Source organism: Poecilia latipinna, unplaced genomic scaffold (assembly GCF_001443285.1).
Source record: "Poecilia latipinna isolate Pla-1442-1.1 unplaced genomic scaffold, P_latipinna-1.0 Scaffold1371, whole genome shotgun sequence".
In the NCBI taxonomy this organism is placed as follows: domain Eukaryota; kingdom Metazoa; phylum Chordata; class Actinopteri; order Cyprinodontiformes; family Poeciliidae; genus Poecilia; species Poecilia latipinna.
The window spans coordinates 89,601-114,698 of NW_015113987.1; the positions used below are offsets into that span (position 1 = coordinate 89,601).

General features: G+C 42.4%; 1 protein-coding gene and 1 long non-coding RNA gene across 2 annotated transcripts in view; one reads left to right on the plus strand and one right to left on the minus strand.

Moving 5' to 3' along the window:
* Window positions 1–6,938, plus strand: part of nrf1 (nuclear respiratory factor 1) — a 15,387-nt gene extending 8,449 nt beyond the window's left edge. The window contains exons 7-12 of the mRNA XM_015056276.1: window positions 1,238–1,396; window positions 1,497–1,712; window positions 1,837–1,935; window positions 2,084–2,232; window positions 4,192–4,313; window positions 5,910–6,938. Coding sequence (XP_014911762.1) covers window positions 1,238–1,396; window positions 1,497–1,712; window positions 1,837–1,935; window positions 2,084–2,232; window positions 4,192–4,313; window positions 5,910–6,070 — 906 coding nt within the window. The 3' untranslated portion in view covers window positions 6,071–6,938. The remainder of the gene's footprint in view (window positions 1–1,237; window positions 1,397–1,496; window positions 1,713–1,836; window positions 1,936–2,083; window positions 2,233–4,191; window positions 4,314–5,909) is intronic.
* Window positions 6,939–13,184: 6,246 nt separating this feature from the next.
* On the minus strand, window positions 13,185–18,574 carry LOC106962099 (uncharacterized). The gene is made up of 2 exons (XR_001427901.1): window positions 18,273–18,574; window positions 13,185–13,557 (listed from the first exon to the last, which is right to left on the minus strand). It is a non-coding gene; the product is annotated as an uncharacterized LOC106962099 (long non-coding RNA).
* Between the last annotated feature and the right edge of the window lie 6,524 nt (window positions 18,575–25,098).

Genomic DNA, 25,098 nt, shown 5'->3' on the forward strand with positions numbered 1-25,098 from the left:
CGGCACAAAAAAGGGGGCTCTTTGAGAGGGGACCCCCGGGTTTGCCCGGGCCCGTAATTTACCCCCCCCCCCCCCAGTCTTGTTAGGTTCAGGGACCTGGCAATACAGCCCGCCGTACCGAACTCTGATTGGCCCGCTGCTTTGGAGGATTAAGATTGAAAGCTGGGAGGGGGAGGTGTAGTGCGGTGGGGTGGTCCGCATGAGGGCAACATGCCACTTAACAAACTAGCCACTTTAATTAAGCCATCTGGCCCCGCACACAAACATCCGCATCACCCACAGGTGGAAACGCAAGAATCCCTTTACAGCTAAGTCCCTGCCCTTGGCTAATCCAAGCTGCGTCCCACTGCTCGCCGAACCCAGGCTTCCCTCGCTCCAGCCACCAGATGTAGCCTCTGTTTCGTCGGAGCGGCTTGTAATTAACCACCGCCTACCCTCCATTTTCTTCCGAGATCCATTTTGTCGTGCGTCGTCATGTGACGCCCTGCGAAGCAGTTTATTGGTGGATGATTGTGACTTAGGAAATGGGGGGGGGGGAGTGGATTTATTTCTCTCAGAACCAAATTTAGCCCTGTGATGTCAAGGTAGGCAGATGCTGCAATGCCTCATTGTGCAATATAATCCTCTGGTGATGTGTGCATATTACTGGGACACTGAGGACACGGGCACTAAAACCCCACCACAGCATGCCGGGAACTGTGACTGCATGCATTATTTGAAAGGCATAGATGGGTCATTATGCATTTGAATATTAGTAAATGCAAAAAGTTTATTTTAACAAAACAAAAATCTTGCATCAAGCATTCCTGCTTAAACTGAGACATGGATGGCGACGACCATCCAGTGACAGAGTGGAGTGGATCTAAATCAAACCCTTGTATTGTTTTAACTAACAGCCGTAAGAAATCATCTTAAAGAGTGGGTGAAATTTAGCGTTTTACATTTAGGCCAAAAAAAAAAAAAAAAAAAGCGTACTGCGCTGCCAGAGCCACCCAGGAGCTTCTCCTGGTGTCCGCCTGGAGCCGCAGCCATAGATCGGTCTCCCAATGAACACGTTCTCCTTTTAGCAACCCTGTTTCTATTTGCAGTTCTTCACCCTCTCGGTGTGTGTCCGATCGATGCGCGTCCACCGCGGCCCGCTCAAGGGCGTGTGCGTGTCGACATTTTTGACCGAAAAAAACAAAAAACAAAAAAAAAAGATTTGCCGTTTTTATCTTTCCGTCTGTCTTCGTTCCAGGCTCAACTGCGAGCCTTCATTCCAGAGATGCTGAAGTACTCGACGGGCCGAGGGAAGCCCGGCTGGGGGAAGGAGAGCTGCAAGCCCGTGTGGTGGCCTGACGACATCCCCTGGGCCAACGTTCGCAGCGACGTCCGCACCGAGGAGCAGAAGCAAAGAGTGCGAAACGTTCTCGTGCGGTTATTTGACTGAAAATCTTACGACGTTGGGAAAAGTTTTGATGTGTCCTGAACCGTTCTTCTCCGCGCGTCCTCCTCAGGTGTCATGGACGCAGGCGTTGCGGACCATAGTGAAGAACTGCTACAAGCAGCACGGCCGCGAGGACCTGCTGTACGCGTTCGAGGACCAGCAGGTGACGACCGCGAGCGCCGCCCAGCACCACCTGACGGCGGCCCAGAGCATCGCTCACCTCGTGCCCTCGCAGACCGTCGTGCAGACCGTCAACAACCCCGACGGAACCGTCTCGCTCATCCAGGTGCGCGCGGGCTCTGCGCTGCTCTGCTTTCGTGGAGAGTTTTGAGCGGTTAAATGTTTTTCAAGATTCCCGTGGGGAAGCTTTCACTCATTTTTTTTTTTTTTCTGTCATTTTTCTCTTCCAGGTCGGCACGGGACACACGGTAGCAACTCTGGCAGACGCGTCCGAGCTTCCCGGCGTCACTGTGGCGCAGGTCAACTACTCGACTGTTACAGACGGGGAGGTAATGTTTACTCCGTATTGCTTTCCGAAACATTCGTTACAGATGCACGTAATTAACAGAGGGAGTGGAGGTAAAGGGAGAACACAGCAACCTTTTTTTTTTTTTTGTTGTTGTTGTTCTGAAACTACATTTTCCCACGGTGGAACAGAACTGGGCCACACTCCAGGGAGGAGAGATGACCATCCAGACAACTCAAGCGTCAGAGGCCACGCAGGCCGTAGCATCGCTGGCTGAAGCCGCAGTCGCTGCCAGTCAAGAGATCCAGCCTGGAGCCACCGTAACCATGGCTCTCAACAGGTCAGTCAGCGGGGCGGGGTCATGTAATGTCCAAACGAAGTGGGCGTCGGCTTAAGCTTCTTAGGGAATGGTATCTACAAGGAAAAATGTGAACCTATTTGTCATGAGGTGGGGTTGTTGGTGGTGAGGAGAGACGCTGAGACCCAGGTTATAGTGATGATGAAGATATTTAATGATGAAGATGCTCAAACAGTCCAACACAGGCAGCACGGCAGAGAGACAGGCACACAGCCAAATACCGGTAGCAACTGGTAAACAGGACTTAAACGAGAGCTAACGCTTTCCAGGACTTAACAGTTCTACTGGAGGTGAACACTAGACGTGAGACAAACTTAGACAAGGACCCGACGAGGAACACAGACAACAGGTGGGTTTAAATACACACGGGGTAATTAAGGAAACGAGACACACCTGGGGATCAATCAACGGGGAGGACAGGACAGAGACTCACAGGGAAACAGGAAAACATAGAAAAACTCAAAATAAACACAGATCATGACACTATTCCTTGAGGTATTTATAAAAAACAAAACTTTTAGCACTTTGCAAGACAGACTTCACTGTGACAGGAAGTAAAGTGATATTTTATTGTTACGAGGTGCGTTCACACCCTCGACCCTTGAGCGAGCAGCTATTTGCACTTTTCCTCATGTTTTACTGGTTTGTAAAACATAAAATAATGCATAAAAGTACTTCGTCTTTTTTTTTTTTTTTTTTTTAAACATCTACGCTTTCATATTTGAAATATTTTGGGTAAATATACTGCTCTGAGTTATAGCACTCCTACTGAGAAGTCTTATTTTCACTTTGTTGTCAAAGTACTCCACAGTGTGAAGCCAAAAAAAAAAAAAAAAAACACTCACATTTTCAATGTCTGGCAGAAAACGCTGAGGTTTCCACCTCGCGGGACTCGGCTGTGGCGCATTCACAACATTTACCCCCATGTCTCTCGAATTTGTTTGCGCCACTCTTAATTTTCGCTTGAATAAAACTTGCGTCTGCTTCAGCGGGTCGCCGGGGTTCGACGCTGATGAGTCACCTTGCCTCTCGTGCCATTTCAGCAGCTAATTAATTACCCGACAGCAAATTGTTTGTCATACACTGTTTAGTTTTTTTATTATTTTTTTTAATTAGAAGCCAAGGGGACGGCGGCTGAGATAAACTGGATTCGATTCGCAGGACAAAAGATGTTTTGTTTTTCTTGAAAGAAAAAGAAAGTTTTGAATTTGCTGAATTCATCATTAATTGCTTGAGATGTTTGCTCGCTCTCCACTGCACCGCTGTCATGGCGATCCTTCTTGAGACGTGCATGAGCATCTCCCATCGGGGCTTGTTACCTGCGCCCTCCTGAGTCCTGCTTCCTCTCCCCTCCCCTGCCTGCTGCTGTTTACTCGTGCTGAGCTGCTCCTCTCCTCTCACCCTGGAACATTTTGTCTGTTTTCCAGCTCCAGAAGCCTCTCTGTTGTTTTTTTTTTTATCACTAAGTACCCTTGCAGCGCATCTTCCTTTCCGCTTATCTTGTGCTTCTGTCACAAATATGATTACCGGCCGTCGCAGTTGCTTCCATGAGTTCATATCAAAGCTGCGGCGGTAATAAGCTGCCGATAATTCCACCGAGTCGATCTGGTTAATAAAACTGCTCCGGTAAAGCCGTAGCACCTGGCCTTTGGGGAGATGTGACAGATTCCCTGTAAGTCCAGACAAGTAAAGCCTCTTACCGCTCATACACTCCTGCCTCTTCACCTCACATCTCTAATAACCCGTGAGCTCGTGCGTGTGTGTGTGTGTGTGCGTGTGTATAGGTCTCAAAGCTTTTAGGCTTTCTGCCAGAAGATTGTATCTTTAGGCCCTAGACTTTCCATCTACCTTTTGTTTTTTTTGTTTTTTTGGGGGGTTTTTTTTGCTAATGCAATAGCATTTTAAAAACGTGCGCACAAATGTGTTTTGGTTGTGTTGCAGCGAGGCAGCAGCCCACGCCGTAGCAACACTGGCCGAGGCCACTCTTCAAGGAGGGGGGCAGATCGTGCTGGCGGAGACGGCAGCTGCTGTGGGGGCCCTCGCCGGGGTCCAGGACGCTACAGGTACCGCTTCTCGCCCCTCTGTGTCATCGTATGCATACGACAGGAGTGTTCGTAGGCCTTCGTCTTTTAAAGCCACAGACTCGAATGTAGCTTATTGGAACCAACCGCCGCAAAGTAGTTTGGAAATGTGAAACGAGAGAAAAATTGTCATTTTCACTTTTTTTTTTTTTTTTTTTAACAACTGAGATCCAAAGACGTTTGACCTTCATTTGTGTTCATGTTTGAAGCGCCACGTGATTTTATTTCGGGGCGTCTGATTAGAGGGAAACGAGTGTAACTTTCCACCACTTCACATTCATGCTGTACTTTCTATCAGTCTGCCACATGAAATCCCATATTTTAGGTCAGAATGGGTGAAGTTTCGCAAATGCTAACCAGTCAATGGCGTTTCCAATTAGCCTTACTACGTCTAAGCTTCACACCAGTGACACTCGCCTTAGTTTTAATCTACTCTGTGCTAATTTAACAGATGGCGTGTTTCATCTGTGTTGCACCTTGTAGTAACACTTCCTGCTTTGAATAATAACGTTATTACAGTGCTAAACAAAAACTAAACGACTCCAGATCCATGAATATAGATCCCTCCTACAAAGCTTGATCCACTCCATCATCAATCCTGGGTTTAATCGCTTCACCAGCTGTCAGCACACACACACACAGATGTCCTCTTGCTTTTCTGCGTACAGTTCATGCACACGCAGGCACGGCTTCACCTGCTTGTTTAGATTTTTCGAAATGTCTGCTCTTGGATGGACAATTCAGACACATGCAGATGTTTTGAGCCAGCATCGCTCTCGGTGCTGAACGGGGGCGGAGCACTTATAGAAAATCAATCGGTTCGCATTCTTGTCTCAGCTTACTGTTCACGGCCTGCAGAGGTCAAGAAAGCCCATGAGCGAAGCGCGTGCCATAACGTATACACAACGAGCACAGCTCAAGAAATTACTACAACTAAATTTACAGCAAAGATAAATGGGGCAATTGAAGATGAGCCGGAAGAAACTAAACTAGAGTAAAACAAATGAGTTTATTTTAACCTGGTCTAAGCTGACAGTTGCAGGAGCGATCGCAAGCCGCTGCCATGTCCCGCGCTGATATTCAGGCCTTCTTGTGGCACAGTGACAGCTTGCAGGGAGGAGCAAAAGGCCCACATGTCCGCAGCAAATAATCCCTGCAGGCAGAGACTCAAAACACCAAAACAGCTGGGAATGGGGGAAGCGAGCCGAGGATGTCCGACTGGTAGAATGCTCAATGAAGTAACACGCAGGGTTCCTATACAATCTGAGGGAGTGTGGAATTTCATTTTATTAGCTTCCAGGGCTGGATAAATATGGAAAAAAAAAAAAGACACATCTCTCCGTCCGTCCACTGACCCATTCTGTGCATCTAAATTTATGTTCCAGTCGTCTAAATTTCCTCTTATTCAACTGATATGTGCTTCTTTTCTTCATCTACACATCCAGGGACATTTTTAGCATAAAAACTGCGTTGTTGACGCCCCAACAACAACACACAAAAAAACGTCATCATTTGATAATCAGTCATTCCTCTGCTTGGGTTGTTGACGCCGGTTCCGCTCTGCGTTGTTCCCGTCAGGATTGGTCCAGATCCCGGTCAGCATGTACCAGACTGTAGTGACCAGCCTCGCCCAGGGCAACCGGCCGGTTCAGGTGGCGATGGCGCCCGTCGCCACGCGCATAGACAACACGGTCACGCTGGACGGCCAGGCGGTGGAGGTCGTGACCCTGGAGCAGTGACACTGTGGACCTCGGACGGCGTAGAATGCACTGAACAGCCATCTTGGAGACTTTGTTTCTCTTCTGTTTTTTTTTTTGTTTTTTTGTTGTTTTTTTTCCAAGACAACACATTGTGTACGATGTTGAATATATTTTTAAATGTACCACTGCAGGGGAAAGTAAAAATGATTACCAATGCATTGTGTTTACTATGTAAAAGATAAGGCTTTCGTTGTTGGATTTCAATTATCTTCATATTTTTTAAGCTCTGTGATGTTGAGTGTCTAGTATTTATTTCTGTAAAATTAACCCTCACTAAACAAAAAGCAGAAAAAAAAAAGAAAAAAAAACCCGGAAGAAAAGCCACCACAATATCATCACGATCAATTTTGGGCTTGATGTGTACGTTGCTATGTAATGCTAGTCGATTATTTTTTTGTGCCTCAATCAGCGGTCACTCCCTTCGGTTCCTCTCGTTCCCCATCGCTGCTCCTTCACACACTCCCGCATCATTTCCTCACATTAGAGGGGAAAGCTAAATTAAATTACATTGTCTTGTCATGTGCTTGTTTCCGTTTTTTTTTTTTTTCTCATCCCCAAACACGCCAAAGATTGGCAGTCTCAGGATATACATTATGCTGTTGTTTACTGCTGCGTTACTAAACCCGTCTTGTTTTTTTTTTTTAATTATTATTATTATTTATAGTGCATGAAGTTGGAGGCGCAACCTTTAGTATGTCATTTTTAACGTGGATCTCTTGAATCTTCTTGATCGGCGTCCCTTCGCTACATTGCTGGAAGTCAAATTTGGATTAAATGTGACAACATTTGTGATGCAGATGAACGTTTTGAGCCGCAAAATAAACGACATGTGTCTCCAGAGTGGAAGACTGAAACAGCTGTAACCTTTACTTTAAACCCCACCGACTCCAGTGAGATGTTTCTCGGTCAAACGCCTCCTCTGCTGATGGGTAAACCTTCCTAACATAGGTTGTGTGTTAATTTATTAATATTAACCAACTAAAGTGACAATGCAATTTGAAATATTTGGGGGTTATTTAGTACTTTTCACTGTTTCTGTGTCGGCAGAAACTACAGCCAAAGTCTTTTGTTTGTCTCATCTTTGCAGATCTGTTTCAATTTAGTGACACCGGATGGGTTTTCAGCCTGAACACAAAGTCCAGACTTTGACTAGACCACCTCAAAGCTTCCAGATGTTTTCTTTTTCATTAAAGAAAGGGGGTAGAGCGTGACGCAGACCCAGACAAACACTCTCCCACCACCATTTTTGTATGACATCCTTTCTCTAAAGAGCAATTAAATTTACACTCCAACATAACAGGAAGCACTTTCGATCACTAAGTAAAGGAGCTTTTAAGCTGGACATTGAAGGTTTTTTTTTTGTTGTTGTTTAAAGGGAAAGTAAGACTGAAATCAAGGGCAGGGCTCCTGGGAATGTCTTTGGCAGGCGGAAGAGAACCCGGATGCGGTCGGCTAACCTGGCCTTGCTTTGAATGAGACCTTCTGGAAGCGGCTTCTCATCTGTTCTGTTCAACAGCTTCATTCAGAGCCCCGCTGGACAATGGATCCAGTCTGAGGTTCCTAGTTTTCTTCTATTAAAAAGGTGAAAAATCTTTTCTTTCTTTTTTTTATTTCCCTGAAGTGGTTTTCTTTAAACGGCGCCGTGTATTCTCGAATCCACAGGTGTGGCTTACGACCCTCCTAAAGGCAACATCTGCGCTCTCCCAGATGGCGAAATCAGGCTTGGGAACAGGAACCGAAAGAGATCCACATTCGCAAAGCAGTTCGGGAGTAACTCTTAACCAGATTCCAGGACATCTGCTCCCAATCCTCAGAGGACGCGACATCCTCTCCCTACAGGATCCGCCGGCAAAGATGGCGATGACAAGTGATCTTTTACCATTTTCAGGGCTCTTCTCCATAATTATCCCATCCAAAGCCCTCAGTGATGTAGCCTCTAGTTGCAGAGTCTCTAATTGAAGACAATAGAAATGGCACAGCCATTAGAGCAATGAACACAATACATTTTAATTACAAGCTTGGGTAAAAGATACTAAGACTGAGGCTGGCAGGCTGATGATTAACTTCACCACCAAATTCATGAAACGTTTTCTTCACAACATCAGGCGGGAGGCTCAACCAAACCCCCACACATCAGTAGGGTCCTCAGGGCATCAATAATAATCCACATTGTTGAAGGTCATACAAATACAGGTCACTTTGGATTCAGTCTTGTAGGCAACCAGCTTCTCTACGTATATGAAACGACAGGACACGTGGAAGAAAAGGAAACCAAAGGTTGTGTTTTATATTCTGTTTAAAACTACGGCGGAAAAGAAATGAAGCCACGTGTATTCTTTAAACTTTGGTCTTTGTAGAGTTTGACAGTATGGCCTCTGGGAAAAATGTCTAGTGCCTGCAACCCACTTGTCAAGTTCAGTCTGGCGATGCCTAGTCAAATCCATAGAAATCCCACCAGATTTTCACCCAAACATTTGTCTCTTCACTTCTGACATCACTTCCTATACTTCCAAAATCAACTTCCTCATTGTGTCTTTCTTCGTGCAAGGACACGAGGAAAGACGCGTCTCTATTTAAACGTTCTCAGACCTCTGGATCAGCAAAATAATAAATAAAAATCTTTACTTACTATTATTTAACAAGCTTTTTAGTGTTTGCTACTAAGATTAATTCATTTTTGTCTCCTTACACATGGGGGATTTTTACTGCTTTGTAGCATGATGTAGACTTTTAAGTGATTTGTCTGTTCAAATCTGATCCTTGTGGAACAACTGTTTTTTTCTTGTTTTGTTTTTGTCTTCAATGTTTTAAATTTTATTCTAGTATAGCCTGTAACAAGTCTGAAGTATATATAAATCAATTTTTCTTTGTAAGTGGAAAAAATATTTTCCACTTATTTAGATTCATGATGCTAATTTAAAATAAGGCAAAAATCTAACAGTTTTTTTCTTCCTGATCAAACTTTGTTCATGTTCTGAGTTTTCGCTGCCCACTTTTTTGTATCTTACTCTTATTGCATCTTTCTTTTTTTCAAATTATGCCACATTTCTGTTCATTTTGAGCTGGAGTGATGCACATGCCACAAAACCCAATAACCTCAATGCTCCTTTCCACTCCACCCCCCACCTTTCCCGCAGTGACAGACAGGGCCTTGATTACATCATAAGCTGCCTGAACCTCCTCTGCTTTAAAGCCTGGGATTTGCTAGCAGGGCCCTTCTGTTGCGGAGCAGAACAGAGAGAGAGAGAGAAGCATACAGGCCCTAATCTATCAGGCGTCATAGTGTGCATCCCACTCTTCCTCCAGATTAAAGCCGAACAAGATTGTGTTCAGACAGATGAAAACATCCTTTATTGGTTATTGTCCTAAACTCTCCCCTGTCGTTTTGGATTGGAACCTTGAAAGTGTGATTCGCACAAGACCAAGTGCATGTCTCCATGTAACATTTTAAGTTTGATATGCAAACCAACTCTGTAGATTAAAGGACTTATTAGCATGTTTTCCTGCAAAAGCCTGCCTCCCTCCCTTTCAGTCAGCAGCACCGCCACAAAGTGCTATCAAATCTTTTAGTAGGTGATGCAGCGGCTTTGTGTTTTGTAAGTCCGTGTTAGAAATAAACTTAATGGATAAATGATTGAAATGTAGAGGATATCGAGTACTGCAAACGGCTACCAGTTTAGCTTTAATTATAAAACTTAATGATCAATAAAATATCTTTTTTAGGTCAACTCCCAGGTATTCGGTGGGGGCAAGCCTGGCGCCCACGGACACCCTGTTGGTGACCTCTGACCTAGACAGAAAAGCTTTGGTTCTCCATCATGAAAGCAATATATGTAGCAGTGAAAGATCCATCCGAAGAGGGGAGCCACCGCCATTGATCCTTCTTACTTGTCGGATGAAGCTCCAGCCATGACTTTAGTGGCCGCAGCACCGCAGGGGGTCAGGGGGTGCACTGCAGGGTGAGGGGCTGGGTTACTCTTTTTGTCCAGAGTCCTGCAAGCAGACTCTGTAGCCGGGCTTTAATCTCCACTAATCGTTTCTTAATACGTGTGCATCCCAGGCCCTCCACCTCTGCACACAGGCACACATATTCCACACATATGGATGACATGCTTCTGGCCTGAGCCCCCACTTGCTCAAACAAGACTTAATCTCTTAAAAAAAAAAAAAAAAGTCACTGCTTTGGAACCAGATGAACGCATACTTCCAGTTGTCCCTTATCAAATTGCCTGCGAGCTTCCTAAGATTTGACCTTTTGTGAATTTCAACATGACCGAATAACTGTATGCACTAAATCTTTAATTGGAGTTTTTGCGACCTAAACTGGAAACACTTCACACTTTATTCTTTATACTTGAAATAGTGTAATGTCTAGAAAGCTATATATATATATATATATATATATATATATATATATATATATATATATATATATATATATATAGATAGATAGAAGAGTTAAGAAAAGCATATTCGGTTTGTGATACAGCTTTTTCACATTTCCCCCAGTCCACCTCTGATTGGTTGAACCCTTCAAGCTCTAATCAAGCTCTTCTTGAGGACTCCTCTTCCAGAAGCAGGCACTGGTAAAAGCAGTGCTTGGTCCGCGATTCAGTAAGAAAGAACTACAAAACGCACCAAGAGGGTTTGCCCTGACCAAGTCATTGCTATAATTAATGACTATTAATGACCAGCAAATTGTTGACATTGTTTTGTAGAAATCAGTTGTCACTTTGACATTAAAGCCTCACCTGTTTTAAACTTTTTTTTTGTTTTAAATCAGAAAAGCTACATCTTGTTGATCATGACTGACTTGTAAACGCAATAGAAGGGTAAAACATCCAAGGGAGTGAATAGTTTTACATGCACTGTCCATCAATGTGCGAGCTAAGCAGTAAGGTTGAATTGCAATTGCACAGCACAAGTGGAAAAAGTTTGCTTTTGAGATCGACTGACAGACGGGCCTGATTGATCCATGAGCCTCAAGCTAAGATACCTTAATCACACTACAAAGTGGAAAGACACGCTTGGAGATCCCGTCTTCCAAACCACATCTCCGTAAGATGGAAAACGTTCAAACGATCTGTGGAAAGGCAATGAAAAATAATGGGATAAAAACGCTGGCATGCTTGCTGATGAAGCATCTTCCGCCTTAAATGCAGCCTAATAGCGGCCGACTCACACCTCCGTCCAACTCCGGTCCAGACACTGCGTAAGGACGAAGATAATCTTATTCCACTAATGCTCTGCAGCCTGCATTAGAACACAGAAGCTCTGTCTCAGCTCGACTCTACCCACCCAGGAAGCTGTGAGTGAGTCAGACCGAGGGAGAAAGGGGCCAGAGAGTTGCTGAAGGTGGTGGTTGGGAGGCGGGGTGGTCTGCGGGGATAGAGGGTGCACTCAAAAATGCAGTGTAACCTGATCTGTTCGGCCCATCTGGAGAAGGCCTGGCATTGACAGGGGCGATCCCACAATGCACTTTGCTGCAGAGAAGATCGTTAGAGGGAAGCTGACACAATGGACGCAGTCTTTTTGGAAGAATTTATTACGGACCTTTTTTGGGGTGTGCTAAAAAAAGAAAAACAAGTAACTTGAGAGATGAGTCAGCAGGTGCCAGCACACAAACTACACACCGGATGGTTTTGGCTAAGGCATTTTGCCCGCTGAACACAGGATTTCATTTTAGATCATCCCAAATACGTATCTGAACAACCTTAGCACTTACCGACTCTTAGTGGCTCAACTGTTTGCTGAAGTCCAGTGATGACATCCTGGTAGATCAAATAGACACCAGGCCTTCAGGCAAACCGTTGACAATACAAATCATATTAGCTACAGCTCAAGTGTGGGCCATAAAGCAGGATTAATGCAAAGGCAGATAAAGGGTTTTAAATCCCACCATATCCCCCTGTCACCTACATTAGCAGACCCTGACCCAGATATAGAAAGCTCAGAGTAGAGCAGTTTTATTTTGTCTTGATTTGAGCCAGTGCAAGGCAACATCTGAGGGAGAGTCCCTCGCTCTCAACCATTCGTCGTCAACAAGGCTGCATTGAAAGAAGAGGGTAAGACGACACCGCATGGGTTGGCAATTATGCCACAGGAGCTAAGAGAGGAGTCCTCTGATGGCCGCTGGCTGCAAGCAGGAATGGCTGGACATCTGTGCATAAAGTCCACTGCAGCACATCTCGTATCACTGCGCCATCAAAGTCAAAAACCTATCAGGAAAAACTGACTGATGGGCAGAGAAATCCATTATTGTTGTTGCGTTATATCAGCACAAACTACAAGCAATTTGTTTCATCCATTAAACACATGAATGGCCTCAGACAACTTACTGCTATTGAGAGCTCTGCTTATCTATTTTTTAAGAATACGTCAGGTATTTTAGTGCATGTCAAAAAAAAGCGAGTGTGGTAAATTCAATCAAGCTATTATTTTCAATCAAGCCATTCCTTAAAGGTTCCTTGAAAGTTATCACTTTTGCACATGACGAACAAAATCTATCTATATCACTCCCATATGGTAATAAATATTACTTTAAGTGGTAAAAAAAATGATGACTCACCTCCAGTCTGCTAAAAATGTGATGGGTCTGCTAGCTAACTGATGTGGAAAGATGAGCTGACGGCTGAATTAAAACACCCATTCAAAGCTTCCTTCAGTTGTTATCTAGACAAAATGTGACTAGTTTTGACTGAATCTCCCCTTGGACTGCCTGTAGAAGATGCTAGCTAAAGATTGACATCGAATTCCAGAGGAGTCAAAGAGTTAGCCTGACACAAGCCACCAACGGATCTCCTCATCAAAGTCTTCACAGGGGCGCTCAGTAAAAATTTTGGTAACGTCACACTCCCAAAAGAAATGGGACAGTATGAGAATCTCACAATAGCGTTGAAGAAACATGGTTTAATAGTATTTACATTAAAATTAACATAACAAGCAGCTATAAGTTTGGCTAGTCGGGCTACTTGCTAATTGCTGTAGCTAATTGCTTAACAGGCATTCATTCAAATATGTCAAAGTCAGACATATTTGACAAAATCAAATATGTCTGATTTTTTTTTTTTTTTTTTACTTAACATTGTTAAGCTAACCCTTAATGTTAAGGGTTAGCTTATGTGGGGCAATATTTGGGGTAGGAGCAGAGCAACTTTGACTGAAAAACACTCCAGTCATTACAACACTCTGTTTAGCATCATATTAACAGCATTTTAAACTATAAGAACACTGTGTTGGGATTTTTTAGTGTGTTTTGGAACTTTTTAAAATCTCAATATTCCTTAAAAATTGGTAAGTGACCTGAAGGCAGGTGCTTTTCTTCAGCAGTCAGTGGACAAGAGGCTACTAGTCTATGGGTACCTGATGGTTAGTGTGCTTTTCATGGGGATATAGTCATGTAAAACAGTGGTTCCCAACCCTGGTTCTCAGGCCCCGTCCAACATGTTTAAGATGCGTCTTTGTTCCTGCACATATGTTGCATATAACACCTGTTGAGTGCGTGACCTTCTCTGCATGCTATCTAGTTAGTCACCCAGTTAAGTCAGGTGTGTGACAGCAAGGAGACACTTAAAACATTCAGGACAGGGGTGCTTGAGGAACTTTGTTGAGAATTAATGATCTAAAACAGAGACAATACAATATTGAGTAGAATATTTTGATGAATTAACTTCTCATTTTTTACCAGAACATACTGTATACACCCCACTAACAGCGGTTTTATTGAAAGGTACAAGGTTTTTTTGGAGTATTCAGCTCTGACTGCATTCTGTTAAAAAAAAAAAAAAAGGAACTTTTATTGACCTTTGACTAAAAACTCCATATTAACATAATTGGAAGGTAAGGGATGAATGGATGGACTTGAAACTTTGAGGTATGTTTTGTCTTCTCCTGTGCATACAATGCAATCAATTTGTATGGCAGACTCCAAAGTGCCCACAAACAGATGCAGTGAGCATCAAATTTGCCATGAATTTTCAGAACATTTATGACAGTGTAGTTGTCTTTTTTTTACTTACATAACATCAAAAATGTGAGGCTTTTTCTTGAATCCAACCATTGCAATTGTATGTGACCTGTCCAGACGCATAACCCGTTGTAGATACGTTCCAGCAGCAGGGTGTGAAAAACGGACGGATGGATGACCTTCGAGACCACGTACCAAAAGCCTAAAATGACCTTCACGGAGTTACTGGAGCTCTGAGGCCAGGGTGTGCAGGGGAGGAACAGAGGCTCACCCCACCCTTCATCACCTTCAGCCACTCACTCACTCACTAAAAATGTAAAAATGTTCCTCAGACTTTAAATCAGCAACAGGACCAGCCCAGGTTGTTGTCTCTTTTAGCTGGCGGACGCTCCCAGACAGTAGTTGGCAAGTCTAGAACCACCGGATCCATCTACCTCACCAGTGTGAGTTCTACCATTGCCAAACACCACCTGAGAGCTGCCGGGACTCTGAACCCATAGAAGCCAAAAAGACAAAGACAAAATCACACGAAGACAGTTTGCTATGGAGCTACAGATGCACATGGGTGGAAAAAAAAAAAAAAAACATGTCTGATTTTTTCTTTGATTTGGGGAGAGTCCTCTTGGGTGTTGGCTTCCATTACAACATTCTCATAAAATGGGTCCATTTCCCCCCCGAGGAATATAAACGAGAGTTAAGCAACCAAACAAATCAAACTGGATGGTGAAAGCATTCCAATCCGCAGTCAAGTAAATTCGTTGGAAATCTGTCTTGTCCTATATTGGCACTACACATAATTGCTCAAAGTATATATACAGAAGCAAAAATGTGCTAGTGCCAAAATGGGCAAAGAAGAAGAGTGGCTTGGGTATCCAAGGGCAAAGCAGCTGTTGTCACAGAGACACACAGATGAAAAGATGAACATGTCGCAATACGGCCCATCCACCAGAACGTTACATCACTTTCCCCATCCCACCCATGAACGACAGAAAAGCATAGCAGCAGAAAGTAAGCTGAGAAGAAAGTGGTTCTTTCTCTGCTCTGTTTATGGCCCTATGGTAATTCACTGATAGCGAGCTCTCACAGTGAATTCTACCAGTGCCATACACAGAACAGGAGTCGTTATCAGCACCCAAAACGCCCTACGGATCGGCTGGTTAGCGAGTCTGGGCGAGGACACTAAGACCAGCGGAGCAAAGCTACGCGCCACATAGACCACCACAGACAGGCCTCCGGTGAGCGGAGGAGAAACAGCAGACCAGAGAGCGAAAGTGCCAGGAAAGAAGTTATGCCACGAAGGTGGAGGGGATACGCAGTGGTTTGTAGCAGTGACGCAGCTTTTAACTCAGATGTGCTGCAGTGCGGTGGACTGACCCAGACATTGAGTAACAGGTCAAAGACTACTGTGTCTGGACTAAATATAAGTCCAGCCAATCCCGAGGGCGCACAAACACCCTCGACTAGCCGTTTACGGCTAATCACCTGCGTTGCCATCTTTAGATTTCGAGGAAATCAGGGGTTATAATTAACCAATCAGGTAGAAAACTATTCTTAAAACAAATGTAAACAAGGCACATCTGAATGGGTACATTGTGCAATGTAGCCACAAGAAGCTCAAATTTAGAGTTGTACCTATTGGACTTTATTGGTGAGACTTTTTTTTAAGGTTTAAGACGAAAAATTGTGTGGCAGGTGCATTGATTAGGATAGTAATTTTGAATCCAACAACAACAAAAAATAGGGAACTACCCACATTTATGCGTATTTATCCAATTTTTATTAACCTACAAAAAAAAAAAAAAAATTCAACAAAGTACCTGCTCTTGGTTGATGCGGTTATTGCAAATACATTTGTAAATTTTCAATTTTTCAATGTTAGAGCAGAGGATCTGATTTCTGGCTGGCTGACTGGTGCAGCTCGACTAAAATCTAACCGGTGCATCATAAAGAAAAAACAAAAGGCCAATCTTGCAAAATGAAAACTATTTTGACAAGTCAAAATGACGAACAAATGATCATTTGATTAAAATGACAAGGCCCAGCAAACAAATACCAAATGTAGCTGTGAAAACATAAAAACAAATCAGAGCAAATAGAGTCCTACAAAAGTACATATTCACACAGCCATGTTAGACAAAAGGTTTACCCCAGGAGTTAATCTCTTAACATCCTGACCACATCCACAGCATGTCCAGAGACAGTCACCTTTAACATGACCTCTGCAGATTAGGGTCGTTTTACTTTCCAGCCAATACTCTTCTGGGAATGACATCTTTACAGATTTTGGGAGAAAATTAACGTCAGCCTTAAACTCAGTTGTGTAGATTAGCTTTTCAATTAACTGGCGTACACAAGTTAGCTCCCTCACCAACTCAAATGAGCCCACAAAACATAATAGAGCAAGTGTCTTACGAGAACCCGAACAAATTTGGTTATGGAAAATGCTATTCGTAAAGCGGACGCAACAACGACCTAACAGCAAATGACTGACCTTGACTCTGTTGTGTACAGCATCCCTCTGCTACAGATAATCCGAGAGGAATGAGCTTTCTCAGTCCCTCAGCCCCCCGTCCTGCCGTGCCAGGGCCCGTGCAGAAGACGCCCCACCCTTGGTTCGGCCATTAGCTTCCCTGCACTGTGGGGCCCCGCAGTGCAACGGAGCTCCCATTGATTCTCAGCGATCAAACCATGTACTAAGTGATTCCTCAGACGCCCAAATGGCTTCCTGAGCAAGACTCTCGATACCATTTCCTGGAGAAATCAATACCACTAAAAAGCCAAGTCGGGCAAAAATAAATAAATAAAACAGAAGAAACACTGTCTCCTTCTTACTCATTCTAGGATGATATTTTTTTTCTAGCCATGCTTTTTTTTTTTTTTTAAACTGGAAGACTTTAAAGACTCAAGGATGTAAAGTGGAGAAAATGTTGTTTTTGACAGAAAACTGCAGCTTTTAATTTTTAAATTCTCTCACTGAGAAAATACGCCTGGACTTTAAAATGTGAATCATTATCGAGGCCAGCAGATAAATAATACACCAAACAGCAAAACCACTTTGGTGGACTGAGGTGTTTTTAAGTATTTAACGGGCTTACATTTTCGACCTGATCATTTTTTTTAAAATACAAATTACTCAAACTGAAATGTAATTGGGAATTTCATGGAAGACATTGCTCGTTTCTTCTAATTATAAGGTTGTAATAATTATAAGAGAACATATTCAATCCAACTAATTAAGCTGACAAAAAAAAAATCAGCTTGTTTTATGTCATGACGAAAATAAGTCATGACTTCTGTAAAATATTCGAAGGATGCTAAAATTATAATTCGACATTATGTGCAACACATTATGTCCTTTTGTCTGCTGGCCTTAAATCAACAACATGAGAGCTGCAACCCCCCCCCCCCCCCCCCCCCCCGTTAATCCCATTTTTCCCAGGAGGACCCTACAAGTCCTCAACTTCACGGTTATTTCAGGAGGATTTAGAGGTTCTCTAAGACCTGAGATCTCAGTTCACCATCAGCTATGCAACAACAGTCTCGAAAACAACTTGGATCATTTTGGTCACAAACCGAGTTTTGATGTTGCTGCTTACATTTTCAAACATGATGAGGATGTTTTTTTTTCTTTTTTGTGGTTTATATTTTTGACAACATTCCAATAATAATAATAATAATAATAATAATATTTAAAAATGATTTCCTAAAGTGGGAATAAACTGTGAAGTCCTTAAAGTTGTACAGTCACAAAATGAATCCTGGACCAGTCAGTATTCTCCATTTAAACGCACAGAAAAGCAGGTGCAACACGGTGAAGACAGCAGAGCAGCAGCCTTGAGAGCCCGCACGAACAGCGCCAAAAAAACACATTAGAGAAAAGCACTGTTTGGTTCTCAAAGAAGAAATACGATGGAGAACTGCATTTCTGAATCTTCGCGCTTGACTCGATCTTGACTATATATTTTTTAATGTCAAAAAATAGTCCCATCTCTTATTGGGTCTGCAATCAATTAAATATATTGCAGTAAATTCAGTTGTATTTTTAAGCTATTTAAAGCCGCATACAATATGTTTTATATGGATTTTGTTTTTAGATTAATCACTCAGAAGCTTTAACTAAATGAATTCAAGCTTTAAAAAAAAGAAAGAAAGAAAAAGAAAAAAAAGCCCTGATTTCACATTTATCCCTTGCTAGAGTATTAATTCGCGTCATACCTTTGAATCCCTTGCAGCTGATCGGCACATCTTACACACTAAAGTCGCTCACTTTCATCGCAAACCTATCATTACGCCTCAAAGCTTTTTGCTCCGGGTTTCAAGCCGAGTTGGTACTTGCTGATGGTGACACAAGCCTCCGCGCCGCAGCTCTGCAGGATCACAATGAGACAAAAGAAATCCAAACGCAGTCCTGAACTTCCTGAGTATCAAATGTCAAATTCAGCCCTCTGGACTCCTCTCCTCCTCTCTTTCTCTCCTCCTCTCCCACCGCCTACCTCCCTTTTTTTTTCTTTTTTTTTTTTTTTACCTGCGCGTCCAGAGCTGCTCGCTCTCGCAGGAAGAAGGAGAAAGGTGCACCTATTTAAAGGCGCAGGCACACACAGGAGCGACTCAAGCTCCAAGTCGAACGTAAAACTTAACAAGCGTTTAGATCCCGTCTTCTTCGGTGGTTTTTCGGTCGAAATGGATGAGGATGAGCGCTGACCTGCACTGAGCGAAAACAAAAAAAAAAAACAACCCAAAAACAAAACAGACTTTGAAAACAAAGAGTGTGAGAATTATTGCTGTGGCTTTTTGTTAAAGGCAGGGCCCAAGCAGCTTCCATTGAGTCTCCCTTCGCCTGCTGGACTTCAAACAGGCTGAGCGGATGAGGATTGGTTTAGTCTTTGCGGATTAAACGCTTTTGCAGCAAAATGATTTGGAGCAACCCCCTCCAAACTCAACCCCCCACCTCCACCTGTCCTGGGCAGTATCTTGAATATATATACATATATATTTTTTAATGGACAGATATTATTTTTCAGTGATGCGTTATGATCCATTTTTATTTAAACCTTTTAGTTTTTTTTTTTTTTAATCTGGACAGGAATATATTCCAACTGTTTCATCCATTTAAAAAAAAAAACAGACAGTAGAAACCCATCTGTTCTGCTGCACTATGACAATCCGTGCGACGATTTCAACGCAATTTTATTCAAATTGCACGTTTTGAAAAACAGCAGCACTGAATGCTTTTATCATAAATGACAAACCACTAACAGGCCGAAAGCATGGAGAGGCCTGCAGGCCTGGGCTTTATGCAATCTATAGATTACTAGTGCTATACCTTCACAACAGTTTAAAAAAATAAATTAATAATAATAATAATAATAATAATAATAATAATAATAATAATAATAATAAATTTTGTTCTTTAGAGAACCACATACAGCATCTTTCCTTTTCATGAATTGGAAGTAGAGCTGCAAAGTGGAAGCATAAAAAATACACTAAAACATAAGAGGAGCTGTTCAAGAAAGACAGGAACTTCAATCACAGAAGCTAACACAAGATAAACATTAGCTAGATGTTAAATACTTAAAGCCTTATACTTGAACCAAAACACAATTTATCATCGATTAAAGGCTAGACCTTTCTAGCCTTTCTAGTCTTAGGAACACTTTTAACAGCATAACTATTGAGAACAGTGCCTGTTTCGCTATGGAAATATTTGACCTTATTTCTGAATTGAGTCTAGTTCAATAAGTACAGTAGGGTGATATTGGAAGATCTGACTTCCTATAAATTGGAAGAGATCCATCCTGAAGACTCCTGCAAGAGGAATCTGGTTCTGCTGTAAAGTGTAATGCAGCATAGCATGCTGAGTTCAGTCCATTTTTATTGAGAAAATGTAACATGGATATAAATAATATGATCAGAGAAAGGATATTTAGACATGTCTTAAGGAAAAAAAGGGAACACCTTTTCAAATAATAATAATAACAATAACGTTTAGCTATAAGCTTTTCGAATACCTGAGGATAATTTCCCCACCTCCTCAGAATAGACTTTACATCAACCAGAGTGATAAAAGAAGATAAATCTTAACAGGTCAGCATCTGATGTGATGGTGCCGCAAATGATCATGTCATCAGCATATAAATACATTCTAGTGCTTTCTAGATTACAGCTCATGTTAAGCTAATAGAAGCTTTATTACACGGTTTTATATGCAATGTAATTCTGTATTACCAGCTGGGAACTTCAAACTCCACTTCAGAGTGTACACAGACCACATTAGGAGTTCCTATCCCCATTTGTTTGTAAAATAAAGAAATAAATAAAATTTAAAAATAAATAAGAAGAAGAATAAAATGGCACCGAGAACAGATCTCTGAGGAACACCAGTAGATATTTTAAGTGGAGCGTCTGTGTTGTTTTCTATGGTAACCATCTGAAGTTCTGTCAGACAAATAATTTCTACAGCAAAGACATCATTTCTGGTTAATTCATGAGAATAAAACACCCAAGACTTACACGTTTTAGCTAATCCCCCCTCATCCTCATCCACACAGGATTAGTTTTAGTCGGCTGCTGTTGCTGCTGCTGCAGTTCTCGCTTCGAGATGCTGCGAGATCAAATGACCACGTCCAGATGGCTAATGATTATCAAGCACTGCATTTAAAGCTCCCACTCCCCTGCAGATTGCGTAACACTTCCTTGTCCGGGAACAGCGAGGGAGAGCGGAGGGAAAAAAAATACCTCTGCTGCGACGCCAGAACTGTGCCAGCGTATTTCTTTTTCGTTCGTTTTTGTTTTACAACCCGATTTATAATAATGTCGCCAGAGCCTTCAGGTAAAGTTCATACGACCTGGTGATGGAGGGCCAGAGCTGCATCTCTGGGCCTTCACACGGCCTCTGCTCCGCCTCATCCTCCTCCTCCTTGGTTTTACGCAGCAGTGCGCACACATGGTGCGCCCGCTTTGCTTTTGGATGCTCAATATATGCGGCGGAGCGCTGGCCACGCTCCTCTCCGATGGGCAGTGAGAGTCCATTTACCTGCTGTTGATAATCAGATAACCGGGCGCACAAAACCCGTCTAATATTTAGAGGTGATGCGGCCGGCTTGGGTTACACTCCATTCAGAGCGAATAGCGACGGTGAAATCAATCCTGACCGCCGCCGCTCAGCAGGAACCCCTTCAAAAAAAAAAAAAAAAAAAAAAAAAAGAGAGAAAGAAAGAAAAAAAGCCTTGACGTGGTTTCCACCTGCTGAAACCCGAACCGCGGATCCGCCGTGTGTGTGTGTGTAAAGGAGAGGAGCTTTCTGAATATTTTAAAAAACCTCATTCGGTTCCTTTTCGTGACGGAACCCGATGAGATCGGATGATGGAGGCAGGAGGCACGCTGGAGGAAACAATGATGCTACGAGAATTAGTCACTGAAAGGGAATATTTCAATAACCTGGGTACTGATGAGGCAAGGGAGTGGCACCATCAAAAAGAAAAGAAAAAAAAAAAGAAAAAACAGTGACAGTCACCTGGTTGAATGAAAAAAATGAAGCAGCAGATGCATAAATGTAAATAAAACAAATAAGCTACGATAACAGTGATGATAAGTACAATCGAATCAAAAATTTATATATAAACACATTCATGTAAATAGGTAAAGCCGTGATAAACTTGAGCTGGAGAACATTTTCAAACAAATACAGTAAAACACAACCGAAAATAACTATAATTCATTCATTCATTAAAAAAAAAAGTGTTATTAAGAGCGTTTTCTAAAATGGGTGTCATACGTTAAATTCAACATACCAATATTTCGCAGCATATTTATCTGATTAATATTTCTCAGACCAATTCGTTATACATGTAAGGCTATTAAATGTACATGTATTTATTTATTTTTATTTTCGTTTGGGAAACAGTTGTGCCAGGTTTGCTTTTGGTTTCTCCTTCTTTCAGCCGCAGTTAGCTTCGAGTTGTTCTGTGTGTGTGTGTTGTTTATTTATTTATTTATTTATTTATTTATTTATTTATTTATTTTTTGCGTGTTAATCAGTAGTTTATGTATTAGTAAAGACCCGGCGATCATTGTACTACTTGCTGCTGTTGCAACCCCAGACATCAGTTACGGGTCTGAAACAGAGCTTGTAACCCGAGAGAACCAATCGTCTGCCACCAAACTCCATCCTGAGGAACCCAACACCTAGAACACACTGATGAGAGTTCCCTCTGATTGGTTGATGAGCTCCTGGCTTCCCAGCATGACGTTGTACGTGACCATTGTATTTGTATGCGCATTGTAGAAATTACTGAAAGAGACAACGTGGAATCAGCAGGGGGGTCTATTTTATGAGTGGGATACAACTTAATCTTTCAGTGCGGAGACTCGAGGTTCACTTCCTGCTAAAAGCTTTGTTCTGGAAAATGCTCGAGACAACAGCGATTGATCATGCCTCGCAGCAGACGGCTCGTGAGCTCTAATGTGGAGCCTGCGGGCTTCGTAATGCCTTAAAAGGCCACAGTGGCGCAGGACACCTGACCACCTCGTCTCAGCGCGGGCCAATCGGATGGCTGCTGCAAAGGCTTTTGGGATTACGTCAGCGGGTCTCGAGCAACGCACTGCGGATAAAACAGACGCTTTAAATATTTCATTGAGGTTCTCAGGTTGCTGGACTTCTGGAGGTCAGGGCGGGGGGGAAGAGACGGCCCCCATTCTCCCCTCCTTCCTCTCCACCCAATAACCTCATTCTAATGCGGAATTAAAGGGAAGTTTGGTTGAAATTGACAGTGATAGACCATCACAAAGTGATGCATGAATGTGAAGTGAAAGGAAATTGGGAACCGGTTGTGCAGAAGTGTTTATCCCTCTTTATTTATTTATTTTTTTAACACCTTAATGTATAAATCAGAATTAGAAAAATGTATAGAGCCCTCCAATTTTAACTTCATGTCAGTACGATTCCAGCTCTTAAAGGCAATTATTGGGGAAAACAAACAAACAAGCAAAAAAAACTTCATTAAAACCAAAGAACCCAGCAGCAGACTGGTTAAGATTTTTGGAGAATTTTAAAGCAGAGTTACCTTCTAAAACATCCGACACTGAACACATCTCCATGGAGATGCATGGTAGTGGCAACGTCATGCTGTGGCGATATATATATATATCAAAAATAGATATCTTTTAAACCAAAAATGTTTTCTTTAAGCCCATTTTAATTCTTTTTGTGTTCCACTATGTAAAACCTCCCCTAAAATTCTGTGCAGCGTCCGATCTGTCAACGATTCTAAATTTAAGAAGCCATTTCCACATTTTAGTCAGTTTTCAGCTTCAGTTGCGCTTTAATTATTTGGCGGTTATTATGTCAGACGGGAGAGAGATTCCATCTTTTGGCTTTGCAGCAGTGATAAAGACAAACAGGAAGAGAGGACAGATTGCTGCGTGACAGAATACATTTTTCAGAGGAGAGCGGATTAAACAGCCTTATGTCAGAGCATTTATCCCCCCCTGCTGTGATTATACAGAGGGCCGGTGGGGAGTTTCAGCTGAGGGGCAGCGGAACGGACAATGAGCTAGCGCCCTCGTCTGGTCCACTGGTTAAACAGCACGCAGCGACCGTCATATTTTCAGGGTACGCAACAAATTAGGGAATTGTTTACTCCATTCCAAGTAGTTCATTTACCATGGAATAAAAAAACGAAGCTAAACCTCAGGAGATGTTCATGATCCACCTACATAACAGCAACGGAAACTAATGTGCTCCATCAGTTTCACAGCACCGACAGGAAGCACGTCTCACTCTGGACATTTCTGCACCAACCGCTGAGCGAGGCCACACTGACACCTAGTGGAATAAAGTGGGAAGCAAAAAAAACTTCCATTTGAACTTGAAATGTGGGTCATTATCTACTAAAATAACCAATTAAAATGTCGTTTTGAAACAATCATTTTTGAATAGACCAAAACAAAAAAAATACATTTTTATCCAAGTTAATAAATATAAATGTAATCAAGTTCTCACTTCTTAATCTTTATTTTGCTGGATAGATGCAATACTTTCTGACTTTTAAGAGAATAAAACAAATTCATCTTTTATGGCAGTTTTAACTATAGGAGTTACCAAGCGTACAAAAGAAATCAGCATCACACGGAAGCGCGTATACATATTCAATGTTTTATTAAAAAAAGAAGTTATAACAGTTTATTTTATACACAACTATTTATGAGATTATAAGCCTGTTAACAGAGAGCATTTGTCTTTTTGACAAGCATGCCCACTTCACAATGGGGGAGGGAGGGAAAAAAAAAAAAAGGGAAAGTAAGATGAACAAATTAAGACCAGGATGAACTTCTTGAAACAGATTAAAACATAAAACCTTCTGCCTTTTTAAACGCTGCAAGTATCACACAATAGGTACCAAATACATAGTCCCCCCCCCCCCTTCAAACTTACATGTTCAACGCAGTGTGTGCTTGATAAAAAGGGCCTGATGATGGTAGGAGTGCCTGGAAGGGGTTAGAAAATCCACACAAGCACCAGAAACTGAGTGAAGGTGTGCACTGAGAAGCATGCAACTGCTAAAAGGAGACACAGTCAACACAGCGGAGGGAGAAAGAGGGAGAGAGAGAGAGAGAGAGAGAGGCGGGATCTTTTTGTGCAGACGACTCTTTGTGTTAAGAGTGGGGGCTTTTGAAGTTTGGCTTAAGCTCCTCGTCGTTTTATCCAACAATGTGCGCAGGCGAGCACAGATTACGGTCCCCAACAACCAAGAAGCTCCAAGATGGGAACCAACATCAGGTCAAAACTAGACGCCTCAACGCTCAGCGGATGCAAAGTGCCAGAAAAGTTGAAGTCATTTCTCGTATTTGGGTAAGTCGACCTTATTTTCACGATTCTTTTCTGGAAACACGCCAACCTCGGCGCTCTCCGGTACAGCAATATCTCTGAAGTAGAGATGCATCCATCAGGCTTTTCCCAGCCACTAAAAATGACCTCCGAGGACAAAAAAAAAAAAAAAGAAAAAAAAGTTAAAAATTTTTTAAATAAATTTTAATTTTT